Source organism: Lathyrus oleraceus, chromosome 6 (assembly GCF_024323335.1).
Source record: "Lathyrus oleraceus cultivar Zhongwan6 chromosome 6, CAAS_Psat_ZW6_1.0, whole genome shotgun sequence".
In the NCBI taxonomy this organism is placed as follows: domain Eukaryota; kingdom Viridiplantae; phylum Streptophyta; class Magnoliopsida; order Fabales; family Fabaceae; genus Lathyrus; species Lathyrus oleraceus.
Genome location: NC_066584.1, coordinates 475,404,688 through 475,428,612, shown reverse-complemented (window position 1 = coordinate 475,428,612; position 23,925 = coordinate 475,404,688). Strand labels below are relative to the sequence as shown.

At 42.2% G+C, this 23,925-nt stretch overlaps 1 protein-coding gene across 1 annotated transcript; it reads right to left on the bottom strand.

Annotated features, from left to right (window-relative positions):
• Nucleotides 1–13,116: 13,116 nt before the first annotated feature.
• LOC127096339 (uncharacterized) lies at nt 13,117–23,628 on the bottom strand. The gene is made up of 3 exons (XM_051034923.1): nt 23,107–23,628; nt 22,074–23,019; nt 13,117–13,262 (listed from the first exon to the last, which is right to left on the bottom strand). The coding sequence occupies exons 1-3, from the start codon at nt 23,626–23,628 to the stop codon at nt 13,117–13,119; spliced, it is 1,614 nt and encodes a 537-aa protein (XP_050890880.1).
• Nucleotides 23,629–23,925: the final 297 nt, after the last annotated feature.

The window sequence follows — 23,925 nt, the reverse complement described above, 5'->3', positions numbered from 1 at the left end:
GGATTGGTAGATATGATTTATTCTTTTTGAGTGTGACAATATGTGTCACATTATGATATGCTGAGTTCATGAATTAATTTACCATGCTTCCATTAGGCCTATGGTCCTGATTTTTTGCATGAGATACAATATGTATGTTAACTTTCAACATGATTTTTTGTGGATGTAATTGGTCCATTTTCTAATTGATTTGGATTTTTGATTGCTGTTTAGCATCTTTGGGTTGTTTCTTGTGTAACAAACTTTACATGTGTTGTTGAATGCTCATACTATATCATATGAATGTGAAATTTGATGGAGTGATTCATAACATGTTTAGGTGTAGTTTGGCTTTGGTCCCATTAATTTCTTAATTGTTTTCACTGTTTGGCATGTGATTGAAGTTAATGCTCATTTTGTTACCATGTGTTGGCTTGCATAATTGTGTCTGGATTTCTTGATTTTCATTGACCTAATTTCTTTTGTCCAATTGAGCTGAAAATTGACATTCTATACCTTGAATGTGTCCTGTTCAGGTGTGAATTTTTGTGGAATTAATTGAATGGTTTTGGTATGCTTTTGAGTGAGATAGTTCTGTTTGGTCAATTGAAGTTGTAAATTGCATGATTGATGTTAAATGGTGCATAAAATGAATATGGTGAATGATATGAGCATGGGATCAATTGCATTTGCTTTTGAATTGTTTTAAGGTGATTTTGGTTGAATATTACTTGCTGTTTAGAATTTTTTATCCCTTTTGGACCCTAGGCTTGGCCTAGTGGTCTAGTTTCTCACATTTGGTTTGGATTTTCAGGTTAAAAGTGCAAAAGGCTTAAGGAGAGAAATGGAAATTGAAAATTGAATTTGTTTGATGTTGTCCACTAACATGTCTTTGTTTTGTAGGGATTGATGCTTGAGCTTGAGCTTATAGCTTGCACTTGTGTGCATTAACTTGTGTTGCTTTGTACAGATTAACTGATTAACAATTTGCTGTTTACTGTTGGTTTGTCTGAGTACTGATGATACTTGATTGATTTCAGGTACATTTAGTTGCTTACAGTTCTTTAAGAACTTGCTTGCGGCTGCTTGGTTTTTAAACCATTTGAGGTAGGACTTCTATTCTTCATGTAGTCTGGAAGACCTGGCCTGTTACTTGGCCAGGCAACTATCTGAAGTCCTCCTTAAGAGGCGATGTTTGTGGTTGTTTACATTTGTGCCCAAGCAGGTGAAGACCTCTATGAGGCAATTGGCGGAACCCAAGGGATATGCAATCTATCCCTCGCTATTCTGTTGAGTCGTCCCTCTGCTCACACGGCTGTGTGTTGATGCATTGGGACACAAACCCAAGATCTTGTGCTGTTGCACAATCGAGTCAGAGTCTCGAGTGTAGAAGGGTTCCCACATTCTGAACCCACGCTCCTTTGTCTGAAGCTCTCCCTAACCAGGGATAAGATTTGTGAAGTCTCATCTTCACTCACCCTTCATCAGCTTCACCTTAGCCCCTCAATGGCAAGGTTAAGAGCTAACCTTACCCCGATACAGAGGCTTGTTTGTTGAGGTTGATATGACCCCTCGACTAAAGCCTAGCCCTGATGTTTGAGCCCCTTGTTGGTGTGTTTATTTCATGCTGTATATGTTTGTGTGGTGTGATTGTATCCCCTAGGTTTGCTAGACTCCGCGTAGTCTCGTTTGCATGTCAATTAAGGTAGCACGGTTCCTTCATATAGGACTTCCTTTCTTGCTTGAGCTTTCCTAAAACACAAACAAACATTATCCCCTCGTAAGGATACGTCCACTCCTTCTACTACAGGCGAGTAAGTCTCCAAAGGTCGAGCATTCGGTAGATTGCATAGTGACGTTATCCATTTAAAAAACACAAACCAACAGGAATAGTTTAGCCGAACTACGGCAACTCTGATTCTCATGTCCAGATGAGATACGTAGGCACGAGATGCGATGTCTTGTCGAGTTTGACTAACAACTAACACTAATTCTTTTCTCTCGCCTCAGTTGCGATTGAGACCTTCCCTTTCTCTTGCCCTAGTTGCAATCGAGACCTTTCTTCTGCCTGTGTCTTCGTTTTGTGTTGTTGTGTGCTTGGAAGCTGATGTAAGTCCATCGAGTGGCACTCGGGTTCCAGTGTGCGTGTGTTTGGTTCGGATGCTGATGTAAGCCCAGTGATTGGCATTCAGGCTCCATGTCTGCCTTCTTGTGTGTGTTTTGGTTCGGATGCTGATGTAAGTCCAGTAATTGGCATTCAGGCTCCACGTTTGCCTTTGCTTTTGTTTGTTTGTGTCCGTGTTAGCCGAGCTACGAATGCTCTGATTCTCCTTCGTCCAAAGGAGATACGTATGCATAGGATGCGACATCCTAGCGAGCATGTGTTGTTTCCCCGGTCGAACTACTTTGACTCTGATGTCTATGCTTGATAGACTAAGTAGGCCCAGGATGCGATATCCTGCCGAGTCAGTCTTGTTTGTTTTCTTGTGTCTCTTTCAGCCTGTGTAGATGTTTATTTGAGCAGTGTTTTAGCAACCAATTTCCCTTCCTATTGTGCGTGGATCCCGTCGAGTACGACGGATGCGTAGGGGTGCTAATACCTTCCCTCCGCATAACCGACTCCCGATCCCATTCTCTTTGGTCGCGAGACCATGTCTTTTCCAGGTTTACTCTGAGCGTTTCCTTTCCCTCTTTTGGGATAAATAACGCACGGTGGCGGCTCTATTGTTCTTGTTTTCCCGCCGGTTTTTCGCGTAATGCGACAGCTGGCGACTCTGCTGGGGAATACTTAGAGAAGTCGACCTGTGCTGGTCCTTCTTCCCTAAGCGAGTCTCTCCTAGCGCTCTCTAGGTTAGGGCTTTGGTTGCTATCTGCTGTTATTTACTGCATTCATTATTCATTGTTTGCATTCAATGTGTGCATTAATGTTTGCATTCATTCATATTCATCTGCTGGTTATGCTGTGTTCTCTCTGTTTGGGGTGGGAGTTACTCGAGGTAAAAGGCCCAATACCCAGGCTATGAGTGCAATCTAGGAAACCTAGGAATAGAGTGATTCATGGGAAGCGGGTGGTGTACGCCACTTAGCGGAACATTGATATCACGAGCAGTTAAGATTCTGATGGGGTATCATCGGTGCATACATCTGGTGTGCACAGGATGATATTCTTGAAATGGTTGTTTATCCTACGTTTCTCTCGACCTTACCCTGGCCTAGATGACACCCGTGAGTGGGAGGGGTTGGTTATTACAGGTGCTGTTGTTGACTGGTTGGTGACTCTTGGTACTGATGGTGACTGTGAATTATGGACACTTATTTCTGGGACGCCGGAGTTCTGTCCGTGGTTTATCAGCGGGTTCCGTTTATTTCGGATCCCCGGGTTGAATTTGAGAGTACCTGTTCAGAGGATCTGGCTGTCATCCGTTCAGTGGATGTTCCTGTGATGATAGTGATGTAATCTCCAGTTCCGTTTATTTCGGAACTCCCCAAGTCGGATTTATGGTGACTCAGTTGACCGTGACTGGTTCAGAGAATGGGTCTTCAGATGACTTGGCGGCACAGTGACCTGCATTCATGCACTTGCATCATCCCATTTTGCATTCGTCTGCATTCAACCCATGTCGATCCGTACTCAGGGTCCATTGTTGATTGAGATTCTGGTTGAGAGACATCCAGATGTCAGATTGTTATTGATGAAAAATTATCTGTCTCAGTGACGCTCGAATCAAAGGAAGGAATATTCCTGGTACGGATAGACATTGCATGTGTGAGTCATACTAACCCATTTGCTGTTTTGTAGGTGTCAACCGGTGCACATAGCTCGTCTGTTCAAATTTCCTGCTAGGGGCAACAAATCCAAACTGATGGATCCATTCAACACCGGTAAAGGCGGACATGTTTGGGATTGGTTATCCAGATCAAGAGTCGTCTAGACCAAACAGAGGACGTCGTCCATCGTACACCTTTGTCAGTGCAGGAATGCTGAATTCTGATCATGCTGGTTCAGTGAGTGAAGAGATCGACCGCGACCGCGAGCTCGAGCTGTGGATAAAGTCGTGCGTACCAGGCAACTGGAAGGCCTCCAAAAGCATCACTGTCGCTCATCCGGAAGTGTAGTATTTCTGTGTTTTGATTTTGTTTGCATGAAAGCCATACGTTTTTCCCGAAACGTAATGGTCTATTGTAAGGGCCATCTCATGTGTTTCATTGTGCAACATTTTGCATCAGTAATAAATGGATGTTTTGTGATTAAAGCGGTGCTCCCTGTTTTTCACTTTTTTGCAGTTTTAAAAAAATAAAAAATAAAAATGGCAATGTTTTTATTCTCTTTCTTTTTGATTCATTTGGTTCCGACCACAAAAGTGATTACCTTCCTGATCTCACCGATAATAATTTGGTTACACCTCCGTATGACTTCGACAATCCAAGCTATCATGCCGAAGAAGAAGGCGAAGAAGATTGTGATCTGCTGGAAATAGCCAGGTTGTTGAAACAAGAGGAGAAGGTGATTCAACCGCACGAGAAGCGAGTCAAGATTGTCATCCCAAGTACCGCCGAGTTCAGAAGGGAAATGAAAGGTGAGGCCGCTTCAGAGGCAAGTCAAGAACATAATGGTAGCCCTGTTGAAAGAACAGGTTGATATCTTCACCTGGTTGCATCCAGATACACCAGGGTGGAATACCCATGTTGTGGGGCACGAGCTACCATCGAGAGAAGACTATCCTCTAGTGAAGAAGAAGGCCGGTGCCACGAATCAAAGGGCTACGGTGACTTTGTTTCATGATATGACTCATCGTGAAAGCGAATGCCATGATGACAAAGTCCCAAGCGGAAGAAGGGCATCCGGTGGATCTGGGGCAAATTGTTTGACCGGATCAAAACTACTCAGACTGAGGTTCAGTCCGAACCAGTGCACTTGTGGAGTGCTGTCCGGTAAGTTGCCGAGGCTTATCGTGAACGAAAGAGGAATCGAGGTCGATCCTGCGAAAAAAAACAGAGAAAAAAACAATACAAGAAACGCCTGAGCCGAAAAAAAAGAAATCAAATGGTCAGGTGGAATGATGACTGCCAAGGGGCATGGAAAGAAAAAATGAGTAGCAGGAACCTCTGATTCTGATACCTTCCTTGGAAGAAACAACTGTTAATCTGGTACTTGACAGCCCTTAAGGGGTCTATGAGGCGTACTGGGTCAGCATGACGAGTCTTGTCGAAAAGAGCATGCAATTTATCTAAGCAAAAAGTTTATCGACTGTGAAACAATACACTCACTGCTCGAGAAAACTTGATGTACTTTGGCATAGGCTGCTCGCCGATTGAGATAGTGTATGCTGATTCATACCACCTTGTGGATGTCCAAAATGGATCTGATCAAGTATGTGCTTGAGAAGTCAGCATGGACCGGACGGGTTACGAGAGGGCGAATGGTGTCGACTGAACACGATGTTCAGTATGTCTCCCAGAAAGTAATCAAGAGGAGGGTACTGTATGGTTATCTCGCCCATTGATGATTCTCAACCAAGGAAGTTTGAAGTCCCTGATGAGGACATCTCGAGGTACTCAAATCGAAAGATTGAGAGTGACCGATCCCGGAAGAGGGGCCTGACCCTGAATCCGAACGGATTCTGATGTCTGATGGGGAGAGTTTAAAGTGAATGAGCTAGTGCTTCCCCGATAACATTTGAACGCGCCAGTGATAGTGGCTGAGTACGAAGTTGGTATCCTGAGTGTCGTACTTCGGTACGTGCATCTACTGGGGCAACACCTTCCTCATTCAGTATGGGATGGAAGTGATATTGCCTGATGGAGGCTAGATCTCATTGTGGGGAGTCCAGATGGATGAGAAGTTAGAAAAGGGCGAGTGGATGAGGACTCGGTACGACGCATGGAGCCTGATTGAGAGAAGAGCTCGACAGTTACTTGTCATGGGGCAGTTGTACCCAGTAAATGAAGCGTGTTGTTAACCGAGAAGTGCGACCTCGTGGGTATCATGAGAGATATGGTGTTGAAAAGGATCCTTCCTCCTCAAGACGATCGAGGGGCAAGTGGACACACAGTTATGGATGTCCATTCGTGGTCAAGAAGGTTTTCTCTGACAAAGCTTTGTCGTCGACGACCACGGATGACGAAGATTTTCCATCCCCTGTGAATGCGGACGCAATTAGAAAATACTTCGTGAAAGAGACCCGCTGGACAAAAAGAATGAAAGAGTCCAGGAAAAAAAGGGCATCCCGGCGAATCAAGAAAAAAAGAGAAAAGGTTCGGGCAAAAGTTAGGGATAATGAAAAAACTGTACACCCGGCAAGTCGAAAACCCCACAAGGGCGACTTGGGCAAAAAAGGGTATCCCGGTGGACCGAAACCCGAGAGGGCTGTCCAGGCAGAAGAGGGAATGAAACGAACAACTGCGTCCAGCATGATCGTTTGTGCTCATGATGACTTGGATAATCTCCGACAGAGATCGATCGGAAGCGTTTTATTCAGAAGGCCGAAAGTGCGGAAAGTCTTGAGGACATATGGGGTGTAACTGAGTTGGAACCCGATGAGATCACGGTTCCGCATTGCCAATAGGATAGATTTTTTCCTTTGTGCGCAATCACCTCTTTCCAGGGTTTGCTTCCTGTGTGTTGCTCGATTCTGAGCCACCATTTTTTTAGTCAATAAAATGCGTATTCAGTCAAATAGTTTTGTTTTTGTTTTCATTACCGCTTTGATTACGAAAACATCCGTTTATTTTGATAAGAATATTTGCATTTTGAAACATAGAGGTCCCTTCCGATGCATGCTTATAAGATTGAAATCTGGAAATCTTATTCGGAAGTTTGAGTGACCAAGATGTTGAAGTGTTGGCACGCCTGGGGCACGCTTTTATCTAACAATCTCTTGTGCAGGTGCTGTTAGATATCTTCATTCGCTGGCAAGTAGTGATATGAAGCCTTTTGACAAAAGATCCCCACAGAGTCCAACCAGGGGCAAGGGATAGACGAACAATGAAAGGACGGTGAAGGATTACGACGACGATCCTGGAGGGTTAATCAAGAAGACTCTTCAAAGCCTAAAGACTGGAAAGTTGTATGAATCCCAGGAATTTGATCTTCGAGGGATGGATCAGAAAGTCCAGGTGGGTCTGGGAGTTCTCAAAAGTGGAAAGCTGACATTGTGGGTGGACGATGGAGCCGCTGTTCGACAACTCGACAGGTGTTCCGTGCCCAATAGGCCGTATTTCCCCAATGGGTTTGAGAGTGTCATCTCCCTAGCAGATTCGAGATCAGTGCCTCCTCAGCAAGCCTGAAGGTTACCGTATCCCCAGCGGAGTTGTGATTCTGAAGCTGTCTTCCCAGTAGAGTTTGTGTTGATGGTTCTCCCCCAGCAAGGTCCCCAAGCGGATCGAGTCCGGTGAAATCATCCCTAGTAGAGGTAAGGGTTGGTTGCCTCTTCTAGCAGAGTAATCTCCAAGCAGTTCGGGTTCGATGGAGTTCATCCCCAGCAAGGTTTTGTCTTTCCCCAGCAGGGTGGAAATTGACGTGGTAAGGAGATCCTCAGCACAGTTCCTGGAGCTCCCCGGTGTTATCTCTGGAGGGGACGTGTGTTTATGCATCCATCATTTAGACAAGCATACCATATTGCATCATTAGTGCATAGCATTTCCATGATCATGGGGCATTGTGTAAAACAGGAAAAAACTCATGCATCAGCATTGCAAGCATGTCCATTAGCCCTAGGCCGTGGTGACCAGCCAAGATTAGATTGCTGGAAAGAGTTTAGCATCGCGCCATTGGATCGGCTTCAGAGTTGGGCTCCTCCGCGTGGTTGGGAGGTTGGTGTTTTCTCAACAAGTGACTCTGCAAGTGAGTGGGTATCCCCAGCGTTGTTACTCCCCGATTGGTAACATCTTGCAAGCCTGGATTAATTCCCCTAGCAGGTGTGGGTGTGTCTGATCTCTCCATGTAGAGTTGACCCCTTAAGCAGAAAGTGTCTGTCATTTCCTTCTGCATTTCCCCAGGAGTTATATCCTCGTGGATGACGGTTGTTTCCGTTCCCTCCCTCACGGGACGGGTTTCCCTATTGAGTTCTTTCCTCATTAGGATGAGTCTTGTTTCAGTCTGCCTTTTGGGATTGATCCTAAATTGGCTCCCCGTTGACTGTTTGTTGGCTTCTACCTACAAACCGGTAGCTGTAAGTCCTATCGTCGTGGTTTTCTACCTACAAGCCGGTAGTTGTAAAATCCCACTTTCATCCCCTAGCAGAGGTAACCTTTGTGGTTCATTCTGATTGTTGGCGGATTTTTCGGTCTTCTACCTACTACCCGGTAGTTGTAAATCCTTTTTCTCACTCTGTCTCTCAGCAGACTGTTTGTGGGCCTCTACCTACAAACCGGTAGTTGTAAGTCCTATCGTTGTGGTTTTCTACCCGCTGGCTGGTAGTTGTAAAATCCCACTTTCATCCCCTAGCAGAGGTAACCTTTGTGGTTCATTCTGTTTGTTGGCTTCTACCTGCAAACCGGTAGTTATAGGTCCTATCTTTGTGGTTTTCTACCTACAACCCGGTAGTTGTAAAATCCCACGTTCGCCCCTTGGTGGAGTTAACCCTTTGTGCTCATCCTGATTGATGACGGTTACTTTCCCGTGGTTTTCTGCCTACAAACCGGTAGATGTAATCCCCTCTTTGCGGTTATCCTTACCCAGTCTCGGCATTGATATTCTTTTCCCCTCTGGATACTGGCCTTGATCAAGCATTATTGTCCCCAGTGGGTCTTCCTTTCCTTTGGGTATTTGATCTGAGTTAGCAACTTTATCCCTTTTTGATTGGTCATCTTTTGCATACCTAGTCCTGGTACCCCGATGCCTTTCTTTTCGGTCGTTTATCCATTTTACAACCCACCCGGTTATGGATAACCTTCCATGCGAGTATGTTATCTACGTTTTGACGGCTATAGATAATATATCTCATGCACTCTCTGGTCAGTCTTTTGATTGTTTTCTCCAGCAGAGTAAGATTCGTATTCCTTGTGGAATCGAATTTCCATCCTTTAACAAGTTTGCTTTCGCTCTCTTCAGGATGATTTCGGTCGTTTTATCCATTTTACAACCTACAACCCGATTATGGATAATCTTCCATGCGAGTCTATTATCTACGTTTTGACGGCTATAGGTAATCTGTCTCACGCGCTCTTGGGTCGAAGTCGTCCTCCCCAGTCGAGTAAGATTCGTATTCCTCATGGAATCGAATGTCCATCCTTTAACAAGACTGCTTTTCTAGCCCTCTTCAGGATGTTGAGTGTTTTGGAACACAAACCAATTCACGTTTTGGTCGGTCACCTGTTTTCTGCCTACAACCTGGCATCCTTGGTGTTCCTTCCTGTCTACTCTCTGTCATGACCTATGATTCCCCTCAGAGTTTCCTCCTCTCCGTTGGTGTCGATAAACGTCGAGTTTTTCCCTATCATCCGTTGATGATTTGGTTGCGTCCTTCTCTCCCCAGAAGAGTCCTCCTCTCCGTTGGTGTCGATAAACGTCGAGTTTTTCCTATGCGTCCGTTGGCGTATAGTTGATATCTTTCCCCACAGGGTCGTCCCCAGAAAATTCCTCCTCTCCATTGGTGTCGATAAACGTCGAGTTTTTCCTAGTCGTCCGATGATGTCTAGTTGCTTATTCCCTACAGATCATTTGGTAATACCATACGATTCCCCTCAGAGTTCTCTCCTCTCCGTTGGTGTCGATAAACGTCGAGTTTTTCCTATTCGTCCTATGACGTCTAGTTGTACCCTTCCCCAAGTGGATTTACCTCCCCGTTGGTTTCGATAAACGTTGTGTTTTTCTCATTCGTCCGATGACGTCTGATTGTATACCCTATTCCCAGTCATTCATTAATGTCTGGTTGATTCCCAGCCAGAATTCCCAGTAGACGTCCTATTTGGTGTCCGGTTGTGGTCTCCCTTTCGTCCTATGACGTCTGGCTGAGTTTTCTCCTTCTCCGTTGGTGTCGATAAACGTTGAGTCTCCCTTTCGTCCTATGACGTCTGGTTGAGTTTTCTCCTTCTCCGTTGGTGTCGATAAACGTTGAGTCTCCCTTTCGTCCTATGACGTCTGGTTGAGTTTTCTCCTTCTCCGTTGGTGTCGATAAACGTTGAGTCTCCCTTTCGTCCTATGACGTCTGGCTGAGTTTTCTCCTTCTCCGTTGGTGTCGATAAACGTTGAGTCTCCCTTTCGTCCTATGACGTCTGGTTGAGTTTTTTACCTCTCCGTTGGTCTCGGTAAACGTCGAGTTTTTCCTATTCGTCCTATGACGTCTAGTTGTACCCTTCCCCAAGTGGATTTACCTCCCCGTTGGTTTCGATAAACGTTGTGTTTTTCTCATTCGTCCGATGACGTCTGATTGTATACCCTATTCCCAATCATTCATTAATGTCTGGTTGATTCCCAGCCAGAATTCCCAGTAGACGTCCTATTTGGTGTCCGGTTGTGGTCTCCCTTTCGTCCTATGACGTCTGGCTGAGTTTTCTCCTTCTCCGTTGGTGTCGATAAACGTTGAGTCTCCCTTTCGTCCTATGACGTCTGGTTGAGTTTTCTCCTTCTCCGTTGGTGTCGATAAACGTTGAGTCTCCCTTTCGTCCTATGACGTCTGGTTGAGTTTTCTCCTTCTCCGTTGGTGTCGATAAACGTTGAGTCTCCCTTTCGTCCTATGACGTCTGGTTGAGTTTCCTCCTTCTCCGTTGGTGTCGATAAACGTTGAGTCTCCCTTTCGTCCTATGACGTCTGGCTGAGTTTTCTCCTTCTCCGTTGGTGTCGATAAACGTCGAGCTTCTCCCTTTCGTCCTATGACGTCTGGTCGAGTCTTCCCATTCATTCATTAATGATTGGTTACCTCTCCGTTGGTCTTGGTAAACGTCGAGTTTTTCCTAGTCGTCCTATGACGTCTAGTTGTACCTTTCCCCAAGTTGGTTCACCTCTCCGTTGGTCTTGGTAAACGTTGAGTTTTTCCCATTTCGTCCGCTGACGTATGGTTGTATATCTCTTTCCATTCATCCGATGATGATTGGCTACCTCTCCGTTGGTCTTGGTAAACGTTGAGTCTTTCCCATTTCGTACGCTGACGTATGGTTGTATCACTATCCTTCCAGTCATTCATTAATGATTAGTTACCTCTCCGTTGGTCTTGGTAAACGTTGAGTTTTTCCCCATTACGTCCGCTGACGTATGGTTGTATCCTTTCCTGGTTATCCCCAGTAGAGTTGAGTTACCTCTCCGTTGGTTTTGGTAAACGTTGAGTGTTTCCTAGTTGTCCGTTGGCATCTAGTTGAGATGATTTCTGTTCCCATTCATCGTGTGTCGATGTCTGGATGTGCTTTACCCTGAAAAGAAAGAAGAAAACAAAAAAAATTCCCAGCAGTGTGCAAATTTCTACGGTACTTGGTATTCAATCCCTGTTTACCCTGAAAGTCTGACAGCCGTTGCTCTCATCCATTCGGGTTCCGAGTTGATTGAATAGGGGCAGCTGTAGCACCTCAAATTTGCACCCTACCTTTTGTACATTCATTTCATATTAGGTCATTAACATAACATGGTCCACTGCATAACATTGCATTGTCCATTGGCCCAAGTGCAAGATCAACTGACAAATTAGGTCAAACTGGTTAGGAGAATCAGTCAATCAAGCAAGCAAGTGCCATTTCCATTGAGACAAAGCCCTAGGGTGGATTTATCAAGCTCATATGGTCTAAGGATCATTTTGAAGTGATTTGGCCAAAGATTGGATGCTCAGAAGTCATCAGTCATTGTTCAGTCAACCAGAAACCCTAGAAAGTCAACTGTGGTCAACTGTGCCTGATTTTATGGATTGGAAGGTGTGAGATGGTTTGAAAGGCCTCATTCATGTCCATACAAGTCTCATTTGACATACCAAAGACCAAGGTTGAAGATTTGGAGGTCAGACAGAAAGTTTCCAAAAATAGCAGGTGACCTGTAATTTCAACTGCCCAAAATGGAAAGTTTTTCTCCTCAAAATTACTTCATCATACAAGCTTCAAATGGAATTTTGTCCAACATGAAAGTTGAAGATCTTGATCTCACCATTCCAAAAAGTCCAAGAACTTGAAATTCCCATGTGTGGTTAGCAAGATATGGTCCAATCATTTTCAGAAAATGCCCGAAATCAAAGTGCCATAACTCTCACATGGAGTGTCCAAATTGGATGGTTTTTCTTTGAGCAAATCACATTTAATGTGTACTTTCATAATCCATCATCACATTTTGCCAAAAGCATTCACACAAAAAGGCCATTTTTCAAGTGCACTAATTAAAATCCAAGGGCAAAATGGTCCAATTTGAGAAATATTTGGAATTTTGGCATGGGACTTTTTGCAACAATTTCTAAATATCATTTGTGACTTGTTTGACCCAAGTTTGGACAGAAAAATCAGCTGCATTAACCAAGGGCATTTTGGCCACACTTGAAATTACACTTAACACTAATCTTTGTACATTTTGCTAATCTTAATTAATTTGTGATTAAGCATTGGTATAAATAGATAATTGTAACTGTATTCATTAACCACTAATCACTTTTTCAGATCCAATCCAAAAAACTCTCCAATTCTCTCAAAAATTTCACAATTCTCATTCACTTTTTTCATCAAATTCTTCAATAATTCTCCATTGTTTTGGCAATTTCTTGGTGATTTCTTCATGTGCAGGTGATTATGTGATTCTGTTTTTGGAGATTGAAGCAAAATTCGTGCAAGAACACCAACTGTCCAAGCATCACTCATCAATGGCAATTGGCGAATCTTATGATCCAAGCATCGTCGAGCTGAAAGTTCTTCACCAATCATCTTCTTGAGCAACATTCTTCATCTGTTTTCAAGAATTGAAGCCAAAAACATCCCGAATCGCGAGCTGCTCATCCAAGAGGTAAGATTTCGAACTCATTAATTCACGCAATTGTTATATGGATTTGATAGTGCGTTGAACGTAGAGTAGTTTGGCATTTGAATCACGTGTTTTCATTGAGTAATCATCAAGATATTTGGATTTGAAATTTATGCATCAAAGCTTTTCTTGCTTGGATCTTTATACATGTTAAGTTATAGACAAAACCATTGCCATAATCGTGACCTACGCTGAGAGACGGAGAGAACGGTATATCATTCGCGTATTTTCGTTGAGAAAAGCTCGTAACCGAAGTCGGCGTCGAAGAACACAAGAACACGGAAGAAGCTCACAAAAATCTGGAAAAAGTAGTGCTTTGATCCGTCCTGCGCATAGCCATTTTCAATTTCCGGTTTACCGCCTGTTCGAACCAATAGGAAGCAGCCATGTAATTTAATTGTACTACGTCGTTTTAGGCTTGGCATGGATGCTGCAGTACTGCCATTCGCTATTAATTCACTAATTAATCCATATTAATTCGTATAACACTTAAATAAATATTATCATAACATTACAAAACTTAAAAAATTCATAAAAAATTCAATATTAGTCAAAATTAGGTGGGATTTTTTTTTGTTAGTTTCCAAATTTTATCTACTTTTTTTTAGGCATAGTAGTGTAAGTTGTGCCTGGTAAAATTTTTGAATGGTATATTGATATTTGACATGTGTGACATGATTGTATGTTTTGCCATTTTAATCACCAAATACTCATACATTATCCAAAATTAATGAAATTTCATATGGTGATTCTTGACACATTTCTGGAGATTTTGGTATATCATTTGTGATTTTTGGACCTCTGGATTGGTAGATATGATTTATTCTTTTTGAGTGTGACAATATGTGTCACATTATGATATGCTGAGTTCATGAATTAATTTACCATGCTTCCATTAGGCCTATGGTCCTGATTTTTTGCATGAGATACAATATGTATGTTAACTTTCAACATGATTTTTTGTGGATGTAATTGGTCCATTTTCTAATTGATTTGGATTTCTGATTGCTATTTAGCATCTTTGGGTTGTTTCTTGTGTAACAAACTTTACATGTGTTGTTGAATGCTCATACTATATCATATGATGTGAAATTTGATGGAGTGATTCATAACATGTTTAGGTGTAGTTTGGCTTTGGTCCCATTAATTTATTAATTGTTTTCACTGTTTGGCATGTGATTGAAGTTAATGCTCATTTTGTTACCATGTGTTGGCTTGCATAATTGTGTCTGGATTTCTTGATTTTCATTGACCTAATTTCTTTTGTCCAATTGAGCTGAAAATTGACATGCTATACCTTGAATGTGTCCTGTTCAGGTGTGAATTTTTGTGGAATTAATTGAATGGTTTTGGTATGCTTTTGAGTGAGATAGTTCTGTTTGGTCAATTGAAGTTGTAAATTGCATGATTGATGTTAAATGGTGCATAAAATGAATATGGTGAATGATATGAGCATGGGATCAATTGCATTTGCTTTTGAATTGTTTTAAGGTGATTTTGGTTGAATATTACTTGCTGTTTAGAATTTTTTATCCCTTTTGGACCCTAGGCTTGGCCTAGTGGTCTAGTTTCTCACATTTGGTTTGGATTTTCAGGTTAAAAGTGCAAAAGGCTTAAGGAGAGAAATGGAAATTGAAAATTGAATTTGTTTGATGTTGTCCACTAACATGTCTTTGTTTTGTAGGGATTGATGCTTGAGCTTGAGCTTATAGCTTGCACTTGTGTGCATTAACTTGTGTTGCTTTGTACAGATTAACTGATTAACAATTTGCTGTTTACTGTTGGTTTGTCTGAGTACTGATGATACTTGATTGATTTCAGGTGCATTTAGTTGCTTACAGTTCTTTAAGAACTTGCTTGTGGCTGCTTGGTTTTTAAACCATTTGAGGTAGGACTTCTATTCTTCATGTAGTCTGGAAGACCTGGCCTGTTACTTGGCCAGGCAACTATCTGAAGTCCTCCTTAAGAGGCGATGTTTGTGGTTGTTTACATTTGTGCCCAAGCAGGTGAAGACCTCTATGAGGCAATTGGCGGAACCCAAGGGATATGCAATCTATCCCCCGCTATTCTGTTGAGTCGTCCCTCTGCTCACACGGTTGTGTGTTGATGCATTGGGACACAAACCCAAGATCTTGTGCTGTTGCACAATCGAGTCAGAGTCTCGAGTGTAGAAGGGTTCCCACATTCTGAACCCACGCTCCTTTGTCTGAAGCTCTCCCTGACCAGGGATAAGAGCTGTGAAGTCTCATCTTCACTCACCCTTCATCAGCTTCACCTTAGCCCCTCAATGGCAAGGTTAAGAGCTAACCTTACCCCGATACAGAGGCTTGTTTGTTGAGGTTGATATGACCCCTCGACTAAAGCCTAGCCCTGATGTTTGAGCCCCTTGTTGGTGTGTTTATTTCATGCTGTATATGTTTGTGTGGTGTGATTGTATCCCCTAGGTTTGCTAGACTCCGCGTAGTCTCGTTTGCATGTCAATTAAGGTAGCACGGTTCCTTCATATAGGACTTCCTTTCTTGCTTGAGCTTTCCTAAAACACAAACAAACATTATCCCCTCGTAAGGATACGTCCACTCCTTCTACTACAGGCGAGTAAGTCTCCAAAGGTCGAGCATCCGATAGATTGCATAGTGACGTTATCCATTTAAAAAACACAAACCAACAGGAATAGTTTAGTCGAACTACGGCAACTCTGATTCTCATGTCCATATGAGATACGTAGGCATGAGATGTGATGTCTTGTCGAGTTTGACTAACAACTAACACTAATTCTTTTCTCTCGCCTCAGTTGCGATTGAGACCTTCCCTTTCTCTTGCCCTAGTTGCAATCGAGACCTTTCTTCTGCCTGTGTCTTCGTTTTGTGTTGTTGTGTGCTTGGAAGCTGATGTAAGTCCATCGAGTGGCACTCGGGTTCCAGTGTGCGTGTGTTTGGTTCGGATGCTGATGTAAGCCCAGTGATTGGCATTCAGGCTCCATGTATGCCTTCTTGTGTGTGTTTTGGTTCGGATGCTGATGTAAGTCCAGTAATTGGCATTCAGGCTCCACGTTTGCCTTTGCTTGTGTTTGTTTGTGTCCGTGTTAGCCGAGCTACGAATGCTCTGATTCTCCTTCGTCCAAAGGAGATACGTATGCATAGGATGCGACATCCTAGCGAGCATGTGTTGTTTCCCCGGTCGAACTACTTTGACTCTGAAGTCTATGCTTGATAGACTAAGTAGGCCCAGGATGCGATATCCTGCCGAGTCAGTCTTGTTTGTTTCCTTGTGTCTCTTTCAGCCTGTGTAGATGTTTATTTGAGCAGTGTTTTAGCAACCAATTTCCCTTCCTATTGTGCGTGGATCCCGTCGAGTACGACGGATGCGTAGGGGTGCTAATACCTTCCCTCCGCATAACCGACTCCCGATCCCATTCTCTTTGGTCGCGAGACCATGTCTTTTCCAGGTTTACTCTGAGCGTTTCCTTTCCCTCTTTTGGGATAAATAACGAACGGTGGCGGCTCTGTTGTTCTTGTTTTCCCGCCGGTTTTTCGCGTAATGCGACAGTCGAGTATTCCCATTCATCCGTTGATGTTTGGTTACCTCTCCGTTGGTTTTGGTAAACGTTGAGTTTTTCCCATGTCGTTCGTTGACGTATGGTTGTATCTTCCCCAGTCATTCATTAATGTCTGGTTACCTCTCCGTTGGTTTCGATAAACGTCGAGTTTTTCCTAGTCGTCCGTTGACGTCTAGTTGTGATTTCTCTTCCCATTCATCGTCTTCCGATGTCTGGATGTGGTTGTACCTTTGAGAAAAAAAATCAAAATCCCCAGTAATAAATATCAGATCCCAGTGGAAGCGCCCGTTGGTGAACTTTCCTTTCTTGGATCCCCGCAGTGTGCAAATTTCTACGGTTCTTCGGTATTCAATCCCTGTTTACCCTGAAAGTCTGACAGCCGTTGCTCTCATCCGTTCGGGTTCCCAGTTGATTGAATAGGGGCAGCTGTAGCACCTCAAATTTGCACCTCCCATTTTGTACATACATTTTCATGTTAGGTCATTAACATTACATTGTCCACTGCATAGCATTGCATTGTCCTTTGCCCAAGTGCAAGTCATCAGACAAGATTAGGTCAACTGGTCAGGAGATCTAGTCAAGCAAGTGCATTTTTCAAGGAAGCAAAGCCCTAAGGTTGGTTCAACATGTTCATATGACCTAGGGATTGTAACACCCCATTTTCTACCCACGAGTTATAACAACAAAATCAGAGTCGTAAAATTTTCTATAAATGGAATATTACATATTCAACTTTAAACAATTTCCACTTTAAGGAATCATAACAATATGTAACACTTTTCTTAATTCGACAAAACAATGTCATTCACTCCAATAATTCAACTTCATAAAATCTTACGCAGCGGATTCATAAAAAAATTCTTATCACCTTTAAGCAACATAAATACGACTTAACTTAAAGAGTAAACAACTATAATCCTTCAAACAATTTAAATTTTAGTAACAATTAAAAGATCCACAAAGCAGACACGCGACAATCCCCCCGAGTGCTACGTATCAGAGCGACTGACCACTGACCCGACCAACGGTAACCGGCTACTTCTCAGGATTACCTGCACGTTGTCACATAAGGACAACATTCAACAGAAGGGGTGAGTTACAATAATTATAATCAGTATATGAAAAACAATACAGTAATTAAGAATCGTACACAAACACCACTTCTCAATTAAATTAAATACCCATACAACAAACCAACAAAAATGCAACTCTAATGAGACTCGACTCGTCATGCATGTGGTACCATTCGGAGTAAAACTCCCAACTTAAAATTTGCCGATTTAACGAGGCATCAAGGCTTAAGCCTTCAACTTTCAACTTTTGCCAATCCAGGCCAACGTGGTGTGAGCAAAGCTCCGACTTAATGCATATGAATTTACATGACATACACGACTTTAAAATTCCGACAACATAATAATAATAGCAACACAACAATGTTTTCAACATAATCAACTTATAATCAACTTTGGCTCACCAAGCTTACAACTCAGTATCTTTAACAACTTTCCATACACGGAAATAACTTAACAACTCAGTCATACTTGTATCGACACTTCATAACATAAACCCAACAAAATTACTCATCAAAATTAACTATAATATTACCCGACTCACCCCGACGAACTTCATTAAATTCTGAGCAATTCGATTTTTCACTTTTCCAACAGCGTTAACCCGTTAACGCCCTGGGTTAACCCGTTAACGCAAGACAGAATACAATTTTTCAGCTTTTCAACAGCGTTAACCGGTTAACGCCCTGGGTTAACCTGTTAACGCAAGACAGAATGCAATTTTTTCAGCTTTTCAACAGCGTTAACCAGTTAACGCCCTGGGTTAACCTGTTAACGCAAAACAGAATGCAGTTTTTTTTCAGTTTTTCAACAGCGTTAACCCGTTAACGCCCTGGGTTAACCCGTTAACGCAAGACAGAATGAAATTTTTCAGTTTTTCAACAGCGTTAACCCGTTAACGCAGGACAGAATACACATCCTGGCAAATTTTAACAGTGTTAACCGGTTAACGCCCTGGGTTAACCGGTTAACGCAATACAAACAGCAATTTTTCACAATTCATAACAGTGTTAACCGGTTAACACCCTGGGTTAACCGGTTAACGCAAGACAGAAAGCTGTTCCTGCGCTAACACGAAGCAGAATGCAGAATTCTCCACATTTTCCGCCGTTGGAGGACTTCCGGACCTCCGATTCCAATTCCGTAAGAAGCTACGTTTTCGGAAAATCACTACCCATCCAATTACAGATTCAATTTCAGTTTTAACACAACTTATCCAACACAATTTTTCAGCATTCAACATCCCAATTAGGGTCAAATCAACGGTTCATCACTACCCATTACATGTTAACCCATAATACCCATTAAACGACGATAAACCCCCCTTACCTTATTATTTTGGATCGAAGGTTGCTCTAAGAATCGGATTCCGGAAGTTTTCTTCTCCTTCCCTCTCGTTCGTACAACAGTTCTCAAATTCCTCTTCTGCTAACTTCTCTCCACTGCTGTTTCTTTTTTTTTTTTTCTATCATTTCCTTTTATTTTCTCTTTATTAAATTAACTAAATATCCTAATCTCTAATGGGCCTAACATAACACCTCTCATTTTACTAATTAGCACACAATGATAAGCCCACTTACTCAAATAACACCACAATTATATTATTATTTCTTATAATAATTTCTACGACTTTCGACTAATTTCTGACTAACCACAATAATTACGTAAATATTAAAAATAACAAATAATTATTTTTGGGAGTTACAACTCTCCCCCACTTAGAATATTTTCGTCCTCGAAAATTTACCTGCTTCAAACAGCTCAGGATAGGAGTCTCGCATCTTGCTCTCCAATTCCCATGTCATGCTTTCGCCCGCAGCTCCCAACCAAACGACTTTAACCAACACAATCTCTTTTCCTCGAAGAGTCTTTGTTTCACGATCTTCAACTCGTACAGGCTTTGTCTCCATTGTTAAATTATCCCGCACTTGCACATCATCCATACTAACCACATGAGACGGATCTGAGACATACTTCCGAAGCTGCGACACATGGAATACATCATGCAAATTCGAAAGATTAGGTGGTAATGCCATCCGATAAGCAACTTTTCCAACTCGTTCTAAGATTTGATACGGACCAATGAAGCGAGGAGTGAGCTTTTTAGACTTCAAAGCCCTCCCAACACCGGTCACAGGCGTGACTCTCAAAAACACATGGTCACCAGCTTGAAATTCTAAATCCTTCTTCCGCTTGTCATGGTAACTCTTCTGCCTACTCTGAGAAGCTTTCATCTTCTCTCGGATAAACTTCACTTTCTCGGTAGTTTCTCGAACTAACTCTGGTCCAAGTACTACACCCTCACCAGATTCGTGCCAACACAACGGAGTTCTACATCTACGACCATACAATGCTTCAAAAGGCGCCATTCCGATACTAGAATGGTAACTATTATTATATGTGAACTCGATCAATGGAAGATAAGTGTCCCACGAACCTCATTGTTCAAGAACACAAGCTCTCAGTAAATCCTCCAATGACTGAATAGTTCTCTCAGTTTGGCCATCAGTTTGAGGATGATATGCCGAACTCAACCTCAACTTAGAGCCCAACGAATCTTGCAGACTTTTCCAAAATCCCGATGTAAACCTCGGATCTCTGTCCGACACAATACACAGAGGAACACCATGCAACTTTACAATTACTCGGATGTAAATCTCTGCCAACTTCGCAATTGGGTAAGTGATGTTAATAGGTATGAAGTGAGCCGACTTCGTGAGCCTATCAACGATCACCCAAATCGAATCATGCCCTCTTAAAGTAGCAGGCAGCCCCGTTACAAAGTCCATCGAAATGCTATCCCATTTCCATTCTGGAACTTCCAACGGTTGCATCAACCCAGCAGGCTTCTGATGCTCAATCTTCGACTTCTGACAAGTTAAGCACGCATACACAAAACGAGCCACATCTTCTTTCATTCCGGGCCACCAAAATATTTTCTTTAAATCCTGATACATTTTAGTAGCTCCTGGATGAATACTCAAACTGCTTCTATGACCCTCTTCTAGAATGCTTCTTTTCAAAATCGCGTCATCAGGAATACAAATTCTTTCCCCTAATTTCAACACACCTCTCGCATCAATCTTAAAGTCACTCTTCTCTGATTGACCACAACGATTAAGGATATCTACTAATTTCACATCCAATTTCTGTGCCTCTCGGATACTATCCATAAAATCATTATTAATCTTTAGCATTCCTAGCATTACACTCTGCGGGGTTACTTTGCAAACCAAACTCATATCACGAAATTGCTCAATTAATTCCAACTCCTTAATCATCATTGCCGACACATGCAAGGTCTTTCTACTTAAAGCATCGGCCACAACATTTGCTTTTCCTGGATGATAATTCAAACCGAAATCATAATCCTTAAGCAATTCTAACCACCTACGTTGTCTCATGTTCAGCTCTTTCTGATCAAATAGATACTTTAAACTTTTATGATCGCTGAAAACTTCAAATCTGGAACCATAAAGGTAATGCCTCCAGATTTTTAGCACAAACACCACAGCAGCAAGTTCAAGATCATGCGTAGGATAGTTCTTTTCATGAATTCTTAACTGTCGCGACGCATAAGCAATTACTCTATTATTTTGCATGAGCACACCTCCTAAACCCATCAATGAAGCATCACAGTAAATTATAAACGGTTCCCCCGGATTTGGCAAAGTCAAAACCGGCGCCGACGTCAATCTCCTTTTTAATTCATTAAAACTCTCTTCGCACTGAACATCCCACACGAAAGCTTTACCTTTACAAGTTAATTTAGTTAACGGAAATGCTAACTTAGAAAATCCTTCAATAAACCTTCTATAATATCCAGCTAATCCCAAAAAGCTTCTAATCTCGGTAGCCGACTTAGGAGTCTCCCATTGCAATACAGCTTCTACCTTGGAAGGATCTACAGCAATACCTTTTCCTGAAATTACATGGCCGAGAAAACTGACTTCTCTTAACCAAAACTCACACTTGGACAGCTTCGCATACAATTTCTTATCTTTCAAAACATCCAACACTAATCTCAAATGTTCCTTGTGCTCTTCTTCGGACTTAGAGTAAATCAAAATATCATCAATAAATACTACCACAAAATGGTCCAGATAAGTATGGAAAATACGATTCATGTATTCCATAAATACTCCCGGCGCATTAGTCACACCGAAAGGCATCACAGAATACTCATAATGTCCATACCGAGTTCTGAACGCTGTCTTCTGGATGTCTTCATCTTTCACTTTGATCTGATGATAGCCCGATCTCAAATCAATTTTACTGAACACACAGGCACCCACTAATTGATCCATCAAATCATCTATTCTCGGTAGTGGATACTTATTCTTGATCGTTACTTTATTCAATTGTCTATAATCAATACAAAGCCTCATACTACCATCTTTCTTCTTTACTAGCAACACTGGAGCTCCCCACGGTGACACACTTGGTCTTATAAACTTCTTCTCAAGTAAGTCTTCCAATTGCTTCTTTAATTCATACAATTCAGATGCCGACATTCTATACGGTGCCATTGAAACAGGCCTAGTACCAGGTACCAGATCAATAGTAAATTTAACCTCCCTCTCTGGTGGCACACTAGGAATTTCATCAGGAAAAACTTCAGGGAATTCTTTCACCACTAACAGTTCCTCAATCTTAGCTTTACTCTCAACCGACAACGTCGCCATCAAAGAAAACATCTGAGCTCCCTCTTTCATCAATTTTCGCAATTCTCTGAAAGGTAATAAGTCAACTCCTTCCTCTTCAGGAGTGGAAAACCTCACCGACTTATGATGACAATTTATATGAACATAATTATACTCTAACCAGTTCATACCAAGAATTACATCCATCCCATCCAACGGCAAACATACTAAATCAACATAGAAATCTTTATCGAAGATCGACAAAGGACATTTTAAACATACCAAAGAAGTAGTTATTGATCCCTTAGCTGGGGTCTCAACAATCAATTCACCATCCAAAGCGGACAATTTTAAACCCAGTCTTCGAGCACAGTTAGCAGAAATAAAACAGTGTGTAGCACCGGTATCAATAATAGTAATTAAAGGAGTACCATTTATGAAACATGTACCTCGGATAAGTCTGTCCTCACTGGAGGTTTGAGTTCCGATCAATGCGAACACCTTTCCAGTTTGAGATTTCTTTGGCTTCTGACACTGACTTCCAATATGCCCTTCTTCGCCACAATTAAAACAAATCATTTCCTTGTGCTTGCAATCAGCTATTGCATGGCCAGTCTTACCACAGCGAAAACACCTCTTTACTTCAGCAGTGCATACATTACTCTTATGACCAGCCTGACCACATTTGAAGCAAACTATACCAGCAGGAGCACCTCCCCTACTAGTCCTCTGAGCCGGAGCAGCTCCTTGTTTCCCTCTTCCCACTGGAGCATCATACGGCTTGCCACGGTTTTGATGTTGCTTGCCCCTGCGGTCACTGACAATCTTGTAATGAGCATTATTGTCTTCTTCAAATATCCTGCAGCTATCAACCAATTCAGTAAAAATGCGTATCTTCTGATAACCAACAACCTTCTTAATTTCAGAGCGCAGTCCGTTTTCAAACTTGATGCACTTTGAAAATTCAGCACCAGCACCAGTGTAATGAGGATAAAATTTGGACAACTCCACAAATTTTGCAGCATAATCAGTGACAGACATGTTTCCTTGCTTCAGCTCAAGGAACTCAATTTCTTTCTTACCACGAACATCTTCCGGATAATACTTTCTCATGAATTCCCTACGGAATACATCCCAAGTAATGACTTCACCTGCCACGGTCAACCTCTCGTGAGTCTCTAGCCACCAGTCATCAGCTTCGACTGCTAGCATGTGAGTACCATACCGAACCTTCTGAGCTGGAGTGCAATCCATAACACGGAAGATTCTCTCGATCTCTTTCAACCATCCCAAGGCTGCATCTGGATCATGCTTCCCTTTAAACACCGGCGGATTCTCTCTTTGAAAAGTCGCCAAGCTACGTGATCCAGCATCTCCACCAGCATTTGGCAAGTTCTGCACAGCTTGTGCCATCGCTTGCATTGCGGCAGCCATTGCAGCGTCATTCCTTCCAGCCATTTCAACTTATCACTACAACACAACTTAAAAGTTAGATTAGTAACAATACCCAATTGTTAGACAGTAACGACACGACAACTGGCCGAACAGACCGACCTGCTCTGATACCACTAATGTAACACCCCATTTTCTACCCACGAGTTATAACAACAAAATCAGAGTCGTAAAATTTTCTATAAATGGAATATTACATGTTCAACTTTAAACAATTTCCACTTTAAGGAATCATAACAATATGTAACACTTTTCTTAATTCGACAAAACAATGTCATTCACTCCAATAATTCAACTTCATAA

What these genes read in the sequence shown, in the direction of transcription:
- LOC127096339 (XM_051034923.1), bottom strand. Translation starts at nt 23,628, where the DNA reads ATGGCTGGAAGGAATGACGCTGCAATGGCTGCCGCAATGCAAGCGATG. An exon ending in AGTGCATCAAGTTTGAAAAC is followed by an intron (nt 23,020 to 23,106) that starts GGACTGCGCTCT and finishes AGGATATTTGAA; the next exon opens with GAAGACAATAATGCTCATTA. An exon ending in TACTATTGATCTGGTACCTG is followed by an intron (nt 13,263 to 22,073) that starts GTACTAGGCCTG and finishes TGGTTCGAACAG; the next exon opens with GCGGTAAACCGGAAATTGAA.